The following is an 18,388-nucleotide window of genomic DNA, read 5'->3' as shown; positions in this document are numbered from 1 at the left end:
GATCTGGCTTAAGATGAGTGGAAAGTAAGATGATCCAAAACTTTTTGATCTGCTTCAACATTCCAAACTTATTCTGGTCCGCACACAGTTTACGCTGCACTGCTCTGTATAACAGGCTGTTAAACCTGGCAACTCAGTGCATCAAAAGCTTCTCTGTCCTCCCTCATTATCGCAGGGATGAATGGTACAATTTCATCTTCCCTCTTATCCTTCTTAAAGCATCTGAGAGGCACTTGTATTGAGAACTATTCACTATACACTGAACATTAGCTAGAATCACTGGAATGATTAACAAATACCACAGCTGGATAGCAATGTCTAGGAACAAAGCTCATAAATCTAGGGACCCTTTTTTTGCCCAGTAAATACATTTTCTAAGTTCTGCTGCGTTGTCTGCATGTAAACACCTGCAGAACAAGCCAACACTCATATTTAACCCAAGTCCTGCCAACCCCAGTCTCAGCTCCACCATGTGTAGTAAAACAGGGACAGCGAATTTTACCTGCTGTAAAACCTATAGTTACCATGACAATTCAGGTACACACAGAGCACTGAAAACAAAAGATTAGGCAAACTAAACATATACCATTTATACTAGAGTCCAAAATTCCCTCTTTTGTTCAGGCCCTTGGGGAAAAAAGAAAAAAAACCAACAACAAAAAAACGCAAAATGAAATTATTTCTATGCCATGTGAACATGGTATTAAGGAGACCAGCGCAGCTGGTGAACTCCACCAGTCAGACAAGATGAGCTTACACAAAGCATGAAGACAAAAGCTACACAAACTTACATATCCTTATTGTAGCAGGGGTAAGGCATGGCCTGGACTTGAACAGCTATTTCCTCTGGATTCTTGCCAGTCTGTAACTCAATAATGGCTCTTTCAATGCTGTCCTGGACATAAATAAATGCCCGGCTGTAAATCTGGCTCTGCGAGGTGGAATTGTGCGGGCCCACTGTCCAGATGCGCTCCCTTATTCTGTTGGTGGTTTGCGTGATCCTGCTGCTCATTCGGATGGTGTAGTTGAGCACAGGAGGGAGGGCCAAGTCCCCGTGAACTGAGCGTCCAGGGCTGCTATTGCTTGAAGGCAGCTTGAAAATGATACCTTGGAAAAGAAAGGGAAAAGGCTTTCCTTCAGAGTCGATAGCATGGAAGCAGTACACACAGATACGTAGGAACTCCTCATTTTTATAAGCCTTTTCTACATCACAATCCATCATTTCATTTCTTTGCTGCACAAATAATGCTTACATGGGTAGGCTGTTTATTGAGGGTATCACTGCAGCTACTCATACTTTCAAATGTTACCAATGATTCTGGGTGGGAAATACACCCTTTAAATCTTTTCCCACTGAGCATTCAAAAACCAAAGGCTCTCAAAATAACCAGCTGTATTTGGAAAAATCTTGCTGGTAACATGGACTGTCACACATCTGTTAGTTATGTCACTCAGCACACGCACCTCTCGTGAATGTGCCCAAAGGTACCCTATCAATAGGGCTCACATAGTGATGCTGTAACATAAAAACCTCAGGAATGCGGTGTTGAAAATTGTTCATGACCTATACACATATTTTTGTGCCCACACAAATTCCTGCAAAGCTGAGACGTCTAAGAATATAAAAGCTTTGCAAGTTCCTGTTAGGAAATGGTATGCTGTAGATACAGTTTGACAGACAGGACTTTTTTTCCTTTAAAGTGTCTGTTTGAGTAAAGGCAACACCACAGAAGTTTTTCTCTCCAGAATATTTTTCCTGATTATTCCATATATAAAACATACGATGGAATGGAGGACAAACATGGAAGAAAACTGATTCTGTGGGAATAGACAAATATTATCAGGGTCTGAAGTTCCAAGAAAAGAAAAGGTTTCTATCTACCCCTCAATTATGAGGTATAAAACCAAACAGGTCACAGCACTTATAAGTATATCCTAATTGAGGAGATATGGGGCATTCTTTAAAAATTAAGACCCATTTGTATCATTCAAATTAATATAAGTTCCTATTCTCTACTCCCTCCTGCCCCTCTCTACGGTCTGATCTGAAACTGCAATCTGATGCCACAAATGTGAAAAGTGTGACTGAGAAGACCCAATATAATATTGCAGTGTTTGGCTGGAACGTCTCAAGAGCTTTATGACCTGATAAACTGAACTATCTCATATCTTTCTCAATTAAAGCATCTTTTCCGATGAGGGCCTGAAAGAAGGCAGCTGTCATGAAGATCTCCTAAGGGCAGTGAAATTTTGTTCAAACTGAGAATTAACCAAGAGAAAACACCAGTGGACCAAAGGCTTTCTATACAGACAGTGGAGGTGTAAGAGAAGAGGAGGTATGGAAAGGAGAGTGTAAAACACTGCTATAAGGAGGTCTCAGTGCGCAGATCCCACACACACTGGCTGAAAATCGATTGCTGTGTGGTGGGAGCTGTGACCACAACAATTGCTGGTGGAAAGCCAAACTTCTTATGCTGGACTCCCACCCTGTACCAGGCTAACTTTAATTTACAGGGGGACTCGAGACTCTGTTACATACTTGCGAAAAGCTCGTTCTTCAGAAAGAGCTCTTTAGCCACCATTTCCATTTCCTCTAAGTTTCTGACTGCCTGAATGCGATTAAATGAGACACAGGAGGACACATTTACAGCAAGGGTAGCTAAGGTATTCAGTTGATCGACAATGTCAGCGTTGTTCTGTAACTCCAGCCGAATATCATCTGAAAAAAAAAAGCCACAAACAAAACCAGTAGCATCACTACATATAGCAAAAAAATCCATCACATCATTCTGCTCTTTACACTAACAATGACACCAGAAAGGAAGAAAAAACTCATCATACTAAACATTAAGTGTAAAATACATTTCTGCACTTAGCAGTGCAGTGAAGGCATGCTGTTGACCCAATTTTTGTGTTAATCATTTGTAATATGCTCGTGAGTTTGCCTTTGGGAGGATGCCAGCAATGGGATGTGACAGCCATCCCAAATCAGAAGTTGCTACTAACCTGCTGAGTTTTTAGTCTCACATATGATGCTCGCCATTCATTCCACATCTTATGGTTTTTGATGTAATCAACTCGTCTGTTGAGCTGCTCTGTCTCAGGGGAGAATGTGCTTTATACAAGCACATCAAGGAAACGTTATGTCTGTTATGCTGATGTGTGTACTAAACCTGATAATGCAGTTTAATAAAGACGCTGCTGTTTCCTGGCTGTTTTAAAAGGTGACTGCATAATGCAGTGTAACTAATACGGAACAGCTGCTGCAAGCACGATGATTTTATGGGGAGTTAAGACAGGAGATGCTACTCATGAAATAACACAGGGGTCATCACGAACAGTATGTAAATATCCTCCTGACTGCAACAGACTACAACCACTCTTGGTTTATGGCTGGGTTTTGCTGGCGTAACCCAGATTTATGTTGATGGGTACGGCCACTCATTGAAAAAGCGGGTAGGGACAATAAGACCAGCTAGGAAGGGACTGTGATCACCGTGCTGTGCACTAACAGTGGATGTATCCACCACCGCCGTTAGTTGATGATTCCCACAGTGCAGATCAACTCTCACCTTGAAGGACCATGCAAGACCACCAGAGAACAACAAATCCCAGCAGAACATCTCCTGTAATGATGCCTCTGGCTTCATCAGCCTGGGTACCTTTATCTGATCCCTTGCTTTTCTGCTCCAGAAAACTTGTAAGTTGAACCCTGAGGTGATACAAATGAGCTCTCCACAACATTTCCCAGCAGAGTCCCAGGTAGCTCATTTGAAGTGATAATTATGGCTAAACAGTGTCCTCCAGTGGCCACACTCAGCTGCAGAGATTCCCATCCTACTATCCCTTCAACACTCACGAGAAACATCTCTTCATACAAGCACTTTGCTTTCTAAAAGTCTTTTCCCATAGACCACAAGATTTTTGAATCACAGCTGAGATTGTCTTGCACTAAAGCATCCGATACTGACCAGAGAAGAGCAGTACCAGAGCATGGCTACAGTTCGATGACTCTGGAGCTCCCAGACCTGAAGTACAAATAGGAGGGCAACACATGTGGTGGAATAACTTACCCAGTTCATTTATTTGACTCAGCAGTTCAGCTGCATCCAAATCCACCATCAGCTTGATAAAAACCTGCACAAAGGGATTCTGCAGGGTGTTCTATCAACAAACAAAAAGAAAAAGCATCAGTTTGACCAGAAGCCCCTTAAGCTTATTCAGTGTATTTCTAAAATACAACAGACCAGCTGCCTTCACTGAGCATTTGTACAACCCCCTCCTACTCCTTTCCTGACCTTCCATATTTCACTCTGTGTATCAGGATGGGGAAATGTTAGCAATGAAAATGTCATACAGAGCCCTGTGAGTCCAAGCTAGTGGTTCCTGGATTCAAGAGAGGATGCCTTTTCAGTCTCCACCAGGCACTAGAGTCCCATGGAAAAATAATGGATAATCTTTGTTATTCTAGAAGTGCAGTAAATTTCATTTGTGTCTGTTTTAAGTCCTGTGAACACAGCCAAAGCACAGTGGGTAGGCGACCAAAATTTAGCTTGGAGACCAGCTGATAGATTTTTGTTTGGCTGAATAGTTCATTATTCCACCAATGAGGGCAGTCAGCAGAGACTATTTCATTTCATTTTTGCATATTCCAGTCTGGATTTTCTCTCAGTGCCATGGAAGTTACAATGAATTCCAGCCACTGAAATTAACTTGTAATGCTTTAGGGTTCCAGAGATCTCATTTTCATAGTTTTATAAGAAAAGGAGACAATTTTTACTGCAGCGAATGGGAAGCAAGTATGTGAAACATTATAGCCTACTGCTTTCTGTATCCAAGCAAGGCTAGGCTCCTTAGGAGGGAAAAAAGAAATTTTATTTACATTTACTGAGGTCTAAAGACATCTTCTAGCTCTTATGTGTGTATCCAGAGCTACATGCTTATTATAAATACTGTTTCATTTTCTGAAAAAGTAATTTCTTGCCTGATCTTGGCTGGCTGGATCACTCCATCAAGCAGAAAGTTAATTTACAAACTGAAGAGTGTTCACTGCTCATCTTAGCCCTCCAGCAGGCCTCAGCATGGCCAGTGTCAGGGAGCATATTACAAACAGATCATTTCAGAAAGAGGATTTGCATGGAAAGGTGTGTCAGGAGTATTTCTGTTATGGGAGCCAGCAGGCAGGCACAGAAACTGTCAAGTCCAGGACAACAGGCTGATAAGGGTCTCCCCAGCTGACCTAAGACGTCCCTGAAGTCCCTGGAACCTCCATTTATTTCAGTGAAGAAATCCATCCTCCCAATTCCTTCCCACGAGAGACACAGGGGAGGTAGGATCTCATACCTTGATCATCGGAACTGTCTGGTTTAACTTAGTCAGTGAATTCATGATGACAGGAGACTTGTTCAGCCACTCCTGGGACTTCAGGGCTAGATCAGCCATCTGCTTCAGGGTTGCATTAGACTATAAAAAAAGCCCACAACATACAAAGATTCATTTATTCATTACCTTACAGCTTTTAAACAATAAATAAATCAATAAAACAGCTAAGACCAAATTTTATTTCCTTAGGATTTTTCTTAGCACCCTATCACTGTTTGGCAAAATGTCCCTTAACACACTGAATTTGGATGCAAGTACTTAAAAATGTGGCCTCATATGTGACATTTGGAGCATGTCTTGGATATCAGCATCCCTTCTACCACTGCTCTGCTTGCAAACAAGTACTGGTTATAGCATTTGTCCTGGGAGACATCTCTCTATCACTAGCTGAAAGTATGGGGGTGAAACTTGATAAACTGAAAGCCTTAAAAAGTCGTACTGTAAATATTAGACTAATAGCAATTTTTTGGAGGTAAGATTCATTCAAAGCCAAAAGATGACTCATATGACCAGCAATGCAACTAGGAAAAGATAATTTGACTAATACTCCAAACAGTCAGAAAATAGACTTCTGCTTCTCAAAGAAACAAGCCTGTGCTAGATAAATTACAATACTTTTGAGTGGGCATAAGCTGATGTACTGTAAACAGAGCCATACCTTTCCCATGATTGCTCGAGTTTCTATGGTATCTGGTGTATAAAGGATCTTCCCAAGCACCATTGGTTTTAAAAATGACCAAATTAAAGCTCCAGTCGGGGTCTTGACCAGGTCCAGGTAAAATGATAAGCAAAATGGTGCTGTAAGGGGAGAAAAGCAAACAAATTGCACAGAGCACAAATAGACCAGACACGAGAAAGCTACCAGTGTATTTTCTCCCATTTGCCCAGTTTGTTGCTGTGTCCAGTGAGTGAGTTCAGGGCCCTCTTCACTGACTGATATAACGTGTCTTGACAAAAGCAATCCACCCCCACGATCTCCTGTTGCTGAACTCAAGACAACAAGAGTCTCCTTGTTTGAGTCAAGATTCTCTGCTTGAAGGTTAAATGGAGTTTTGTGAACTCAGAGGAGCTAATAATGTCAGTACAGTTGGAAAAACTACCTATCAAGAAAAAGCAGCGACCTGTCAAGCCCTACGACTAGGTCATCAACAAATGGGAAATAGCGCAGCGTCAAGCACTGCTCTGCTACATAGGCTGTTTTCCTTTTAACATCTATGGAAATAAACCATCAATAATTAGTGCAGTGCAGATCTTCAGCTAGCATAAACGATAAGCATTTACAGCCCTCCAGAGACGTCTGGGGGAACAGCTCAGCACTGGATCTCTCTGGAAACAGTAGAGTTTGGCTCTGAAATGTTTTTGCCTTAAGGAAAAGCCAGACTTACTGGAGTCATGAGGAATCCCGTATTTCCTCATCATCTTTTGGACATGGACATCCTCCACAGAAGAACTGTTGCTTACAGGGTCTCCAGAATCTGGAAGCAAGGACTCAAAAAACAGAGGTGTGATCTCCTGGTTGCAGAGAACTTTTGACATGGACTTAAATGTGCCACGTGTTATCCTAAAGTTATTTGATTTAAATAATGCCTGCAGAAAAGACAAAATGCAAATAAATCCTGCATGCTAAAAGCATCCCATTCTGAGAGGAAAAAGAAATAATAGAATTAGAAGGCAAGAACTGAACATTTTTACACTGCGTTCTTATGAGAAGTTTGTCTCTACAAAAAAAGGGACTTTCCAGGGAAATCATGCTTTTATGGCTAACCTCTGCTATGACAGAAGTGGGAAATTCATTTCCAGGTATGAGATCCAATGTGGGAATTGCCTGTAATGTGTGTATAGGAACTGCCTATCCTGTGTGCCTGGTGACACACGTATACCATGGGTTACAAGACACAATTTGTCACACAGATGTGCACATTCCCTATCCTCATCTAGTCCACGACTGCACGTGGTTCTGCAATGCACAGGTAAAGTGATTACTAGAAACGAGTCCTGTGATCTGTGCTGTCATTGACTATGGATCAGAGAGGGATTGGATCCAGTGCTGGGTGAAGTTAGTGCAACCTGAAGTTATTGCAGCTGTCGGAGCAGGACTGGGTTTGTAGTGAATGTTTTGGGCAGTCTTGAGGCTTTGGATGTGTTCTAATGCACACTAAAGCCAGAACAAATTACCCTTTAGCGGGCAGTTTCTCCAGTTGCTTTCACAAGCTGACCCCTTCCAGTACACCGGTATATTTTGCTGGAAGTCTACCCTCCTTCAAGACAGTTGTTTCTCCCCTACATTTTTCTTCCTAGTGTCCCTCCCACAGCACGTGTTCCTAGTGTCCCCCCCATCATGAGCACATGATGGTCCCACGGCTCCACATCAAAGCTCTCCCAGGAAGGCAACATGTAAGTTTGATCAAGATTCTTCTTAGGACACTGCTGCTTTAAAAGAGAATCAGTAATCTATGATTTAATGCACTTCTGGCTTCTAGGGTAAGAAATTCCTGTGGAAACTGTTCCAGTGGTGTTTTGCCTCCAAAGCACATGCAGACTACACGTACCTTAGTCAGTGGCACATTTCTAGTCTGCCGGAGCTTTTTCAGTGAATGAATAGCTTGTAGCAATGGATCAACTCCAGATTCAACCTGGTGTCTGAAATATTTCATTTTTGTCAGAAGGCCTAACATCTTGTCCATGGGTTTCTGAAGTTCCTTGGGGAAAAACATCTACAAGAGGCAGGAAGGAAATCAATTATGACTAGCAGTAATCTGTGTGCACATGCATGTACCCGCCCATATTGTGTTAATTCCAAGACAAAGATTGTGGGATTTTCAAAACTGTTAGGAGGCTTAGGGAGAGGACATCCCATCGGAAATGAATGGGATTTGTATTCCTAAATCCCCAAGCGCTTTTGCAAACCACTCCCCTTAATATTACATATTCTGAACAGTGCACGTTTCCAAACACCTACAGTTGGGAAGTGTGTATCAGATATTGGCTGGGATATAATCCTAGTCTCTAAGAGGTAGCATTTCGCACAACATAGATGTCAAACACTATGAGTGACTTTTGACCTGAGCCAAATCCATTGGCATTCTCATCTAATACCTTTTTTCCCCCCAGGATCACTTCTGTAGCATTTTTAAATATGTATTCAATACGCACTTCTCCGTGAATGGCATTTTTACTTGCTGTTTATATAGTTGTGTGCGTGGGATATTTGAATCATTTAATACCTTGGCAGTGCCAACTAGATTGGGAAAATACATTTTACAGGACTTTTTCCAGGGCCTTCCCTTTTCAAGGAATAAAATAATTTAGCCCAGTGCCTTATTTTTGGGGAGCCTGAACTCACCTGGGAATGTTCAAGAGGTTGTGACAGCATATAAATGATACTAGCAGATAGGGAGGCATTTAGAGTAGGTCCAGTGCCTTTAAATGAGGTTTGCTGGTTTACACCAGCTGGGATCCTCATTTATATCCACACTGTCACAGCATGGATATGCAATAAAAATCACTGCATGAGCAAAGCCTGATCTTTGGCTTGCGTAAATCAGCATAGCTTCTGGCCACTGCAATGATATTTTATGACCTTTCAGCCACTACATGCAGGAAAGACTATAGAAAGCACTCTACAAATCCAGCACTAACCTTGTATAAGAAATTGTAAATGTCTAAGTGTCGTAACAGTGTGACCCCCAGGATGTACGTCTCACGAGTCCTCTCTGAAAGAGAGAGATTGCAGAACTCCTCCGCTACTGTTTGCAGCTGTGGGTCAGCAGGACGGACACGACAAGACTCCAGCTGGAGGATCTGAGAAATGAGCTGTGTTTGCACAAAGGAAGAAAAGATTTGTTAGGAGGTAGACTGCTCGCTCCAGTATGCATGGATTAATCTTGCCTTGCTGTTGTTCTTTCCACAGTCTCATATTTCAACCCTGAGAACCAGAAAATGCCTACCCATTACTCCCACTCCAAGGGACAAATCCTAAGGACTGTGTTTTACTGCCCAGCTTGCACAGTAGTAAAAGCTTTTGTGACTTCAATTTCCCATTGACTGATGCATATAAAGTTTGGAAAAGAGCACGCTCTTTGGGGCTCAGTCCAGACAAGATGGTTAGGAAGGGGAAAAGCATCTGGAGCTCTGCTTGTGCAGGAGACTGAGGAAGGCAAGCTCATCTCTCATTATGGCAGGCTATTTTGGGGCACCGAGCGCTCTCACGAATTGTGGTCAGAAGTGTGTTTTCCATCTGGACTGCAACAACTCCTCAGCACTGAGGACCCCACCAAGGACCCCACTGAGTCCTCATTAGTCTGTTACAGCGGACTGTGCCCTTGCTACGGATCGGAGCAATCACTCACCAGGCAGTGCATGGCTGCTTACCAGCTACTGGTGACAGCCAAAGAGACCATATGGCTCTTGGTCTCCAATGGCTGAACTGACGTCAGTGACTGCTTGTACTGCATTTCTGGTGGCTATTTTGATCCGTAACATGCTATGCTGTCTATTCCTGTGGGATCGTCTACCTCCCTCTGCGCTGTCACACGTGCAGTGATCTGCTTAGCTGCATTCACTAACAAATTCTAGTTTTAATGTCCTGAGAGGTAGAAAGCAACAAGATCTCCCACCAGGATGACAGCAAACTTACCTGACTGCTGTTTTCTGGGAGAGACGCTTCTAGAAGAGCATCAATACTGGCTGTGGACATTCCTGTTGTGTTTTTGAGATCCTCTTTGAGCTGGTCCACATTTTTAAACACATCTCTTAACTTTTCTGTAAAGAACAATCAAAGAACAATTGATGTAACAGCTTTCTCCAGACATACAGCAATCTCAAGCACACAGAGAGGACTTTAGATAAAGTATGGAACTGCAGTACATCACTGCTGATAAAAAAACAATGTGCAAAATACAGTCATATTTCCTAGGTTTTACAGTCTGATTTGTGGGCTAAAGTTGACAAGTCTACTGATAGCAAAAGTTGCTCAAATACAAAGACTTGGGACTTTCAGCACATAGGAATTTTTGGGCAGTACAGAAAACAAAAGTGAGGTCTAGAACAGGCTCTAGAATTACCCTAGATAAAGGGATCCCAAGGACATGGCACATGGTGTATGGTCATTTCATTAATCCCACTTCTTCCTGGCAGGTAAACAAGTCTTGGGATTTCCAACAGAAATTATGATACCAACGATTATGTTTACCAATATTGTAAAGTAAATACAGAAAACTACCTTGCTTGCTAGAATCTGTTAAATTCTCAGTGATGTTCAACATGGAATTCAGAGTAGTCATATACTGAGGAATCTCTTGAAAGAAAGCAATTTCTGGTACATTTTCTTGAAACCTAAATTGGAAAGACAAAACAACCAACAAAACTGGGAATATGAAAAGAAGGCAAGAAGCCATTTCATCATTTCATAAATAGAATACTAAAGCAGTTTAACTGAGAGGGAGAGCCTCACCACTTCATTTGTGTCTGGATGTTTGTGGCATCCCCAATCAGTATATTTTGAAGCTCTTGTGAGATTCTTCTGTGATTCAGTACATTGGTCACAACTTGATTGCTCAGTTCAATAGCGTGGAGGAGCTGCTCACGAGATTGACTGTGTTCACACAGTTCTCCAAAGCTAACGTTAGGCAGATGGCAAATATGCTGTATTAACTTAAAGCTCTCATAGTCACAAAGAAGGGCTGTCAGATCCCGGAGGCGAGATATCTTCAAAGGAAATTTTGAAAAGGAAGACAAATGCACAAACACCAGTTAGATGACAGAATTATAAAAGGCAACTTTTAAAGAGTGTAGCTGTCCCTTTCCATTTTTCTTTAGGATTAAAATTTTAATATATATATGTTTAGTTCATTCAAAAGGTCTCCAGTAGAACAGTTCGTAACAATCATTCCTACATGAGTTTGTGGCAGACCTGGCTACACAACATTGCACAGGATCTAATAAACTTTGCAAGCCTTAACATATCCTTTCCTCTGCCCAACACACGTACATAGCAATACTCCATTTGGACTTGCTTGTTGACCAATTAAGCTTCCCAGAGACCAAATAAATCTACCTTATGCAACAGGTTTAGCCTTTCGGACACCACCTAGTCATCTCTACTACAGCGTATGAAATGGAGCTGGCTAGAAGTCAGGACTACCGCATCTGCCAACCTGTGTAAAATTATAGTCCTTTGCCTACTCTGCTATTATGGGCTTCCCTCTTGTCTGACACCATTATTTACATTATCAGTCTCTTATGGCAAGAACTGTTTTCTGTTATGTGCCTATAAGTACCTGTCACACTGAGGCTCATCATGTTGCTGTTACAGATATATTAAGCAGCAACAGCATTGCATATTGTTATCTTTTTTCAGAAGACTTTTAAATTCTATTTCTCATACAGAGAAATAGAATACAGTGCATGTATGCTATTAGTGCATTCATGAATGTATGGTGTAAGAAGCATTTTATCCAAATGAGGCATTACCAAATCCAAAGCTGGTAAGGGAAATCCATGAATCAATATTGCTTAGGTGCTTAATCTCAGAAACCATTATGGTGTTGTAAGACATCTAGAGCTAAGGGGACATGTGGGGACTTGGACTCCAGCCATGCTGGTGTTGGTATAGCTCCTTAGGCACAGTAGTAACTAAGTTAGTGGTGCTTATAACTGCCAACTGGGTATGCACAATTCCACTGATTTTCAGCAGGGCAGAGCTACCTAACTGTTATTTGTGCCTTTGAAAACTCCCTATGTACTTCTCAAATGAAGCTGAGGCATCCCGGAACGATCTCAGCTCTGCAAGGTGCTTTGCTAAGTCTCAATGTACTGAACTTAAAACTACTGGTGCACTGATTTATGAGGAATATGCTGCCACTGGCATCCTATGTAGTGCTCATCCTTTTGGGATGGCTGGTGGAAAACAGAAGCCATTCTATCCAACAGACTGGGAGGACAGGAACACCTCTAGTTTCTCAGAAAAAGGGGTGTACACTTGGTAGGGACTCATATAAGAACAAGTTCCTCAGCCCAGTTTAATGGTGACCTTTAAATATAGGCAGCAGGCAGAAAACAGAGTTTCAGTCCTTGTTTTTATCAGCTGTTCTTTTAACAAACTTTTTTCCCATCCGCTTTTGTTCAAAACAACCTCCATTGCACATTCATGTATCACTGTGGGACGTCCTTCAAGTCAGCATTTTAAGCAGACTCACTTTTAGCTTCAGGAGCTCTGGTATGGATGAATGTTTCTCAGAGGTATTATTTGGCATAAAAGAGTTCTTTTTCAGATGAGTTTTCTTCAAAAGCAGTGTGATGTTTTCTGTGCAAGGAAGAAAACAAAAGTTACTCGAGACAAAAACACCAGACTTGCAGAAACTTCGCAGGTGGGAATATCAGCACTTATTATTCTGAGGCCTACTCAGCATCGCTGTTTTCCGCCAAATTCACATGGCTCAGGACCTCTGAAATCACAGACCAAGACCTAGGTTGTAACCTGGATTATAACGGATCCAGTCCAAGTAGGTGCTCTGGTCCTAAAGAACCCCATCCCATACTGGTAACAGGACTTCTGACAGTGTCCTTCAGAGCACACGTGGCATCTCTATTCTGTGAACAGATAAACCTCTCAGGTTTTACAAGAAGCTCATACGATGAATATCTATGTGAAATACCATGTTAAGTCTCAAAACTAACTGCTGTCATCTTATGGGTACATAAAGCTGTGAATGGAATACAGGTTTCTATTTGTAAGATTTCTTTATCTGAGTGTCAGCAACCTGTCATCACATAGCGAAGAGCAGACGTGCCTTTTGGATAGAGTTGGATGGAAAGCTTATATCCGCCACGTGACATAACTCAAACAAAAAAGGAGTCTGGCTTCCCAAGGTCTCACAGCTCCAGTTAATTGCCAGCGGATGAAAATATGTAGCACCATTTCTTCCCGTCATTAGACAAAACTCTTTGAAAAGACAGGCACAACATATTCCAGCTGAGGTCCCACAACATTAATGAAATCGTGATTACCTGTCAATTTGCTGTCTTCAGCTTCAGTGGCATTTATTAAACACATCAGGTAAGGGTTATAGCTGTTATTCACTGTCACCTGTAAGATGGTGTTTTCAAATTCTAAAAACAGAAACCTGAAAAATAAGATAGGATTTTATATCAGCTTCTCTTTCAGAAACAAAGTATGTTAGTGAGCAACCTGTCAGCTGTGTAGATGCTGTTCCTTGGCAGTGTAAATAAGAATTCCAGATGAAGCCATGTGTCTCCCATGACATCTCCTAAGTGGGTACCCTCCCAATTTTATTTCATCAATTCTTTTTGCTGTTATCTCCCAAAGCTGTCATTCACTCTCAAACCATATGTATAAGAAAACACGCTTGAAAGGTTCACTGTGGATGCAAGATATAGATGGAAAGGCATGCCTAGGGGAGACTGAGAGTCAAAAATTAGAGTCATACCACAAAGAAGGGGTTTCTGAAGAGTTTACCACTGGTGGAAAGCCTCCTATTTGGATTCTGCTTCCACTGTGAATGGATACATGCCAACACAGAAAATTTTTGAAAGTTTCACTTTTAGCTGCATGTTCAGTTCAAGGAGAAATTTCCTTTTCTTCAATTTGACCCACGTTAGACCTAGTATCCTAAATTATGGTGATTTCAGGCTTAAGTTGCTCCACTGGAAGAAAATAACATACTTCACATGCTGGAATGAGAATGGTGGTCACTACCCATAAGTGCAATTACAATACCCAAAAAGCAAACTCACCGTGTGATCAAACTGGTTGGTGACAGTAGTGTCTTGTTGTACAGGGTTTCTGCCATGACAGTGAAGTGATGAGCAACAATATCAATCACGCTGTCAAAACTAGTTTTGTTGGAGAGAAAAGCTGAACTGGAACTTATATTGAATTGATTTAGCAGATCAGAGAAGTTCAGCCCCTCGAGAATGTAGCGACTGGCTTCTATGATTTCTAGAGCTGACACATCGTTGGCAGAGTTGTTTGCCACTGCTTCCAACAACTTTGCAAAGGCAGCTGCTTCAGGTGGATTCCTCTTGGTGTTTAAGAAACTGTCAACCACATCCCAGACGCTTGAGTAATAACTCCATTTGGTGAGGTTGAAGGTGGCTTGGAGTCTCTGCAGCAGGTCCTTCATGTGGAGCTCATCCTGTGCCACACTGAAGAGTGTGGACAGGTTATTCCAGCTTGCTAAGCTGTCAGAGAAATTTAGGGAGTTCAGTACTGTTTCATCCAGCATGAAAGGAATGAGCGTGTTCAAAAGCTGAGACGGGAGCACATCACCCACATCTTGGACTGGGACGGGGCACGAGGCATTACTCTGCAGCAGCTCCTCCGTGAGAGCACTCAGAGCTCTCGCCTTCTCCTGTACCCAAGAGTTTTCCGGCTCGGAGACAAGGTTTAATTTGGAAAGGAAACTCAGAGAAAACCGCAGAGACTGGACGATGCACGACAGCTCCTTGGAAAAGCGTTCGCTGCTGTTCTTGTAGACAGCAGCAAACTCTGGAGACAGTTTCAGGTTTGTTATGGCAAGCTGGAACATTTTTTTAAAGGTGTCATTGTGCATTGTTCCACTCTCCATGCCCATGGAATCAAAGAGGGGTTTGCAGGGGCTCCCCGCTAAGGACTCGGTTAGAGTGGTATTTTCAAACAGCATCTCACGTGTTACGTGGAGCATGTCCTGAGCAGAGCAGTTCTGGGGTGTCCCATACCCACTGTTGCTGTTCTCAAGGAAAGGACTCATGGCTAAATGCAAGACCTCCCAAATTTTTGCCTCTAGTGAAGTATTGTGCCGTAAGGAAGACTCACTGAACGCTTTCTGCAGCAGCAAATGTGAGAAATGATAGACAATGTTCATTTTTTCTTCAAATGTTTTGTTTAAGTTGATGTCATGAAGGACTTTCATTCCTGCTCTCCATGTTTCAATCAGTCTCTGAGTATAGTTACTGTAAGAATCAAATAATAGGTTGATAGTTTCAAGCTCGCTGATATTATAACTTTTCTGCAAAGCTTTTAAAATTAAGATACTCCTTTGCATGGCTTGCGAGTATATGGAGATGTTGGTTCCTCTGGAGTCTTCTTCACCATACAGCTCAAATATGGAAGATGCAAAGTTTATGAGCTGCTTCAGTTCCTTACTGAAAGGAAGACTGGAGTCATTTTTCATGGTACTGAACTGATTTTGCAGTATGTCTACAAGTGACTGGGAAGTGAGACTGTCTGTACTATTCCAGTTCATGGACTGGAGTACTTCAGCAATCTGCCAGAAAGCATGAAGTTCATTTCCCTGCCTTCCAGGAGAGGAACTCTGGAGTTTCTGCATTAGCTTAGACAAAGAAGAGATCAGCAGATAATGATCACTGGTATTCAACTTTGCCATGGCAGCAAGAAGCTGCTCAAGGGACAAGAGCCGTTCTGCAAAATTTTCAGAAGTTACAGGGGTCAACAAGAAGTCAGAAAATAATGATGACACTTTTTCATTTGTGCTGAGATAATTTTCAATGTCTTCAAGTGAGACTGGATGAAGTGCAATCTTTTTGATAACCTCCCATGCTTTCTGTGTATTAAAATGAGTCCTGTTTAAAATTATCTGATTCCAAATCACTGCAGCCATTGTTAGAACATCTTGATTTTCTTTTCCGTTGGGATTACGGTAGAACAATCCTTCACCAACAACTTCATACAATGGAAGTATTTCTTGAAATATTCTTTCCAAGTCCAGCATGCTGTTTGTGGCAGAAGTTGAATTGAAAAAGCGTTCTAATGAACGATACAGATCATTCAGATCTGAGGATTTAATTCCGTCACTAGAATTATGGAAGATCTGATGTACCAATGTTTTTCCAGGAGCTACCCCAAAGTCCACAAGAATTAGAGCTTTCTTCATAATTTCCAGGAGTTTCACATATTCGCCCACTTCCGTTAGGTTCCATTTGGTGGTCAACACGTTCCCAGTGGCATGCCACAGCCGTGAGAAATGCCCCCACTCAGACTGGTTGGAAGCATTTCTGCCCACCTGTAGCAGTTCATATATACTGGTGTTCCTCATGGAAACAGTCGGTAACAGACGGGAAAACACGGGCAGCCTATGCCAGTCTGCTGAGCTATCAGAGAAATTTAGGGAGTTCAGTACTGTTTCATTCAGCATGAAAGGAATGAGCGTGTTCAAAAGCTGAGACGGGAGCACATCACCCAAATCTTGGACTGGGACCGGGCACGAGGCATTACTCTGCAGCAGCTCCTCCGTGAGAGCACTCAGAGCTCTCGCCTTCTCCTGTACCCAAGAGTTTTCCCGCTCGGAGACAAGGTTTAATTTGGAAAGGAAACTCAGAGAAAACTGCAGAGACTGGACGATGCACGACAGCTCCTTGGAAAAGCGTTCGCTGCTGTTCTTGTAGACAGCAGCAAACTCTGGAGACAGTTTCAGGTTTGTTATGGCAAGCTGGAACATTTTTTTAAAGGTGTCATTGTGCATCGTTCCACTCTCCACGCCCGTGGAATCAAAGAGGGGTTTGCAGGGGCTCCCTGCTAAGGACTCGCTTAGAGTGGTATTTTCAAACAGCATCTCACGTGTTACGTGGAGCATGTCCTGAGCAGAGCAGCTCTGGGGTGTCCCATACCCACTGTTGCTGTTCTCAAGGAAAGGACTCATGGCTAAATGCAAGACCTCCCAAATTTTTGCCTCTAGTGAAGTATTGTGCCGTAAGGAAGACTGGCTGAACTCCTGCAGTAGAAGATGTGTTAAGTTATAGACAGCGTTAATTATTTCTTCATTGGCACTTGTATAATGAAGGATTTTCATTCCTGTCTTCAGAAGTTCAGACAAGCTCTCAAAGGTTTTATTGTTGAAATTAAAGAAAAGATCTATAGATTTTAATTTACTGATGTTATAATTCAGCTGTAAGTCTTTTAATATGTACAAGGTCTTTTGTATGGCTTGAGTGACTAGTGAGATATTGGCTACTTCAGAGCTTTCCCCAAACTCTTTAAACACGGCTGTTATAAATTCTGACAGTTGATCCAATTGTTCACTGAAGACACTACTTGAATTATTATTCAGCTTTTGTAAGTGGCTGTTTAATACCTCTAAAAACTGCCCATAGGCTATGATGCCTGTGCTATTCCACTTCATCGATCTCAGTTTCTCCCCAATGCGCCAGTAAGCATTCAACTCATCCCACCAGGCTTCACCTATGGAGCTTTCTACTTTCCGCATCAGTTCAAACACAGGCATCAGTAGGTATTGATAACCTATGTTTGTGTCTGTCATTATAAAAAACATCTTCTGGAGGGCTAGAAGCTGGTCTGGAAAGTTTCTGTAGGACACAGGCTTAAGCAGATAATCGGAAAACAAAGATGGTATTTCTTGCATTCCATTTAAACGGTCTCTGAAGTCTTCCAGAAATGATGGCATGCTAGTGGAGAGCAACATTTTGAGAGCGTCCGTAGTTTGCACTGTACTAAAATTAGAATTATTTAACAGAACTGGATTCCAAATCACTGTAGCTAATTTTAAAGCACTCTGAATTTCTTTCCACTGGGTCATTATATTGAAAATGGAAGTCCCATTAAAGTCACTCTGTAATTGCAGTGATGTGAAGTTATAGATTTCATCAATTATTTCCTTATTATATGGTTCCTTTAATTTATAATCATGATGTGGATTCATTCCCAGTTCAAGAATCGCATACAATTTCTGTAATGTTTCATTCTTCAAATTTCTGAATAGATTTAAGCTTTTTAATTCACTTCTATTCATTTTTTTCTCAAAGCCTTTTAAACGATATAGAGACTTTTGTATGGCTTCTAAATCATCTGAATTAATGGACCTCTTGGAGACTTTTCCACCAATCTCTGGTGACTTTATTTTTCTGGAGGGGAAAAAAAAAAAGCATTGTAGTGAATATGAAATCAATGCAAATGGAAATGTAAGGTGATTTAGAGCAAAGATCATAGATTTGAATTATACTGTTAGTAATATCCCTTTAGCTAATGTCTTAC

The 18,388-nt window shown here is 41.8% G+C and overlaps 1 protein-coding gene across 1 annotated transcript in view; it reads right to left on the bottom strand.

Moving 5' to 3' along the window:
- The window catches only part of ABCA12 (ATP binding cassette subfamily A member 12), a 117,113-nt gene that overhangs the window by 39,932 nt on the left and 58,793 nt on the right, over positions 1–18,388 (bottom strand). The window contains exons 12-25 of the mRNA XM_075511223.1: positions 14,137–18,258; positions 13,390–13,505; positions 12,579–12,685; positions 10,835–11,088; positions 10,604–10,716; positions 10,019–10,143; positions 9,022–9,195; positions 7,932–8,096; positions 6,768–6,969; positions 6,041–6,180; positions 5,344–5,463; positions 4,074–4,164; positions 2,540–2,719; positions 792–1,107 (exon numbers count right to left, since the gene is read on the bottom strand). Of these exons, the coding sequence (XP_075367338.1) occupies positions 792–1,107; positions 2,540–2,719; positions 4,074–4,164; positions 5,344–5,463; positions 6,041–6,180; positions 6,768–6,969; positions 7,932–8,096; positions 9,022–9,195; positions 10,019–10,143; positions 10,604–10,716; positions 10,835–11,088; positions 12,579–12,685; positions 13,390–13,505; positions 14,137–18,258 (6,225 nt within the window). The remainder of the gene's footprint in view (positions 1–791; positions 1,108–2,539; positions 2,720–4,073; positions 4,165–5,343; positions 5,464–6,040; positions 6,181–6,767; positions 6,970–7,931; positions 8,097–9,021; positions 9,196–10,018; positions 10,144–10,603; positions 10,717–10,834; positions 11,089–12,578; positions 12,686–13,389; positions 13,506–14,136; positions 18,259–18,388) is intronic.

This window comes from Mycteria americana, chromosome 9 (assembly GCF_035582795.1).
Source record: "Mycteria americana isolate JAX WOST 10 ecotype Jacksonville Zoo and Gardens chromosome 9, USCA_MyAme_1.0, whole genome shotgun sequence".
NCBI lineage: Eukaryota > Metazoa > Chordata > Aves > Ciconiiformes > Ciconiidae > Mycteria > Mycteria americana.
The sequence above is the reverse complement of the archived record's forward strand: the minus strand, read 5'-3'. Positions and strand labels throughout refer to the sequence as shown.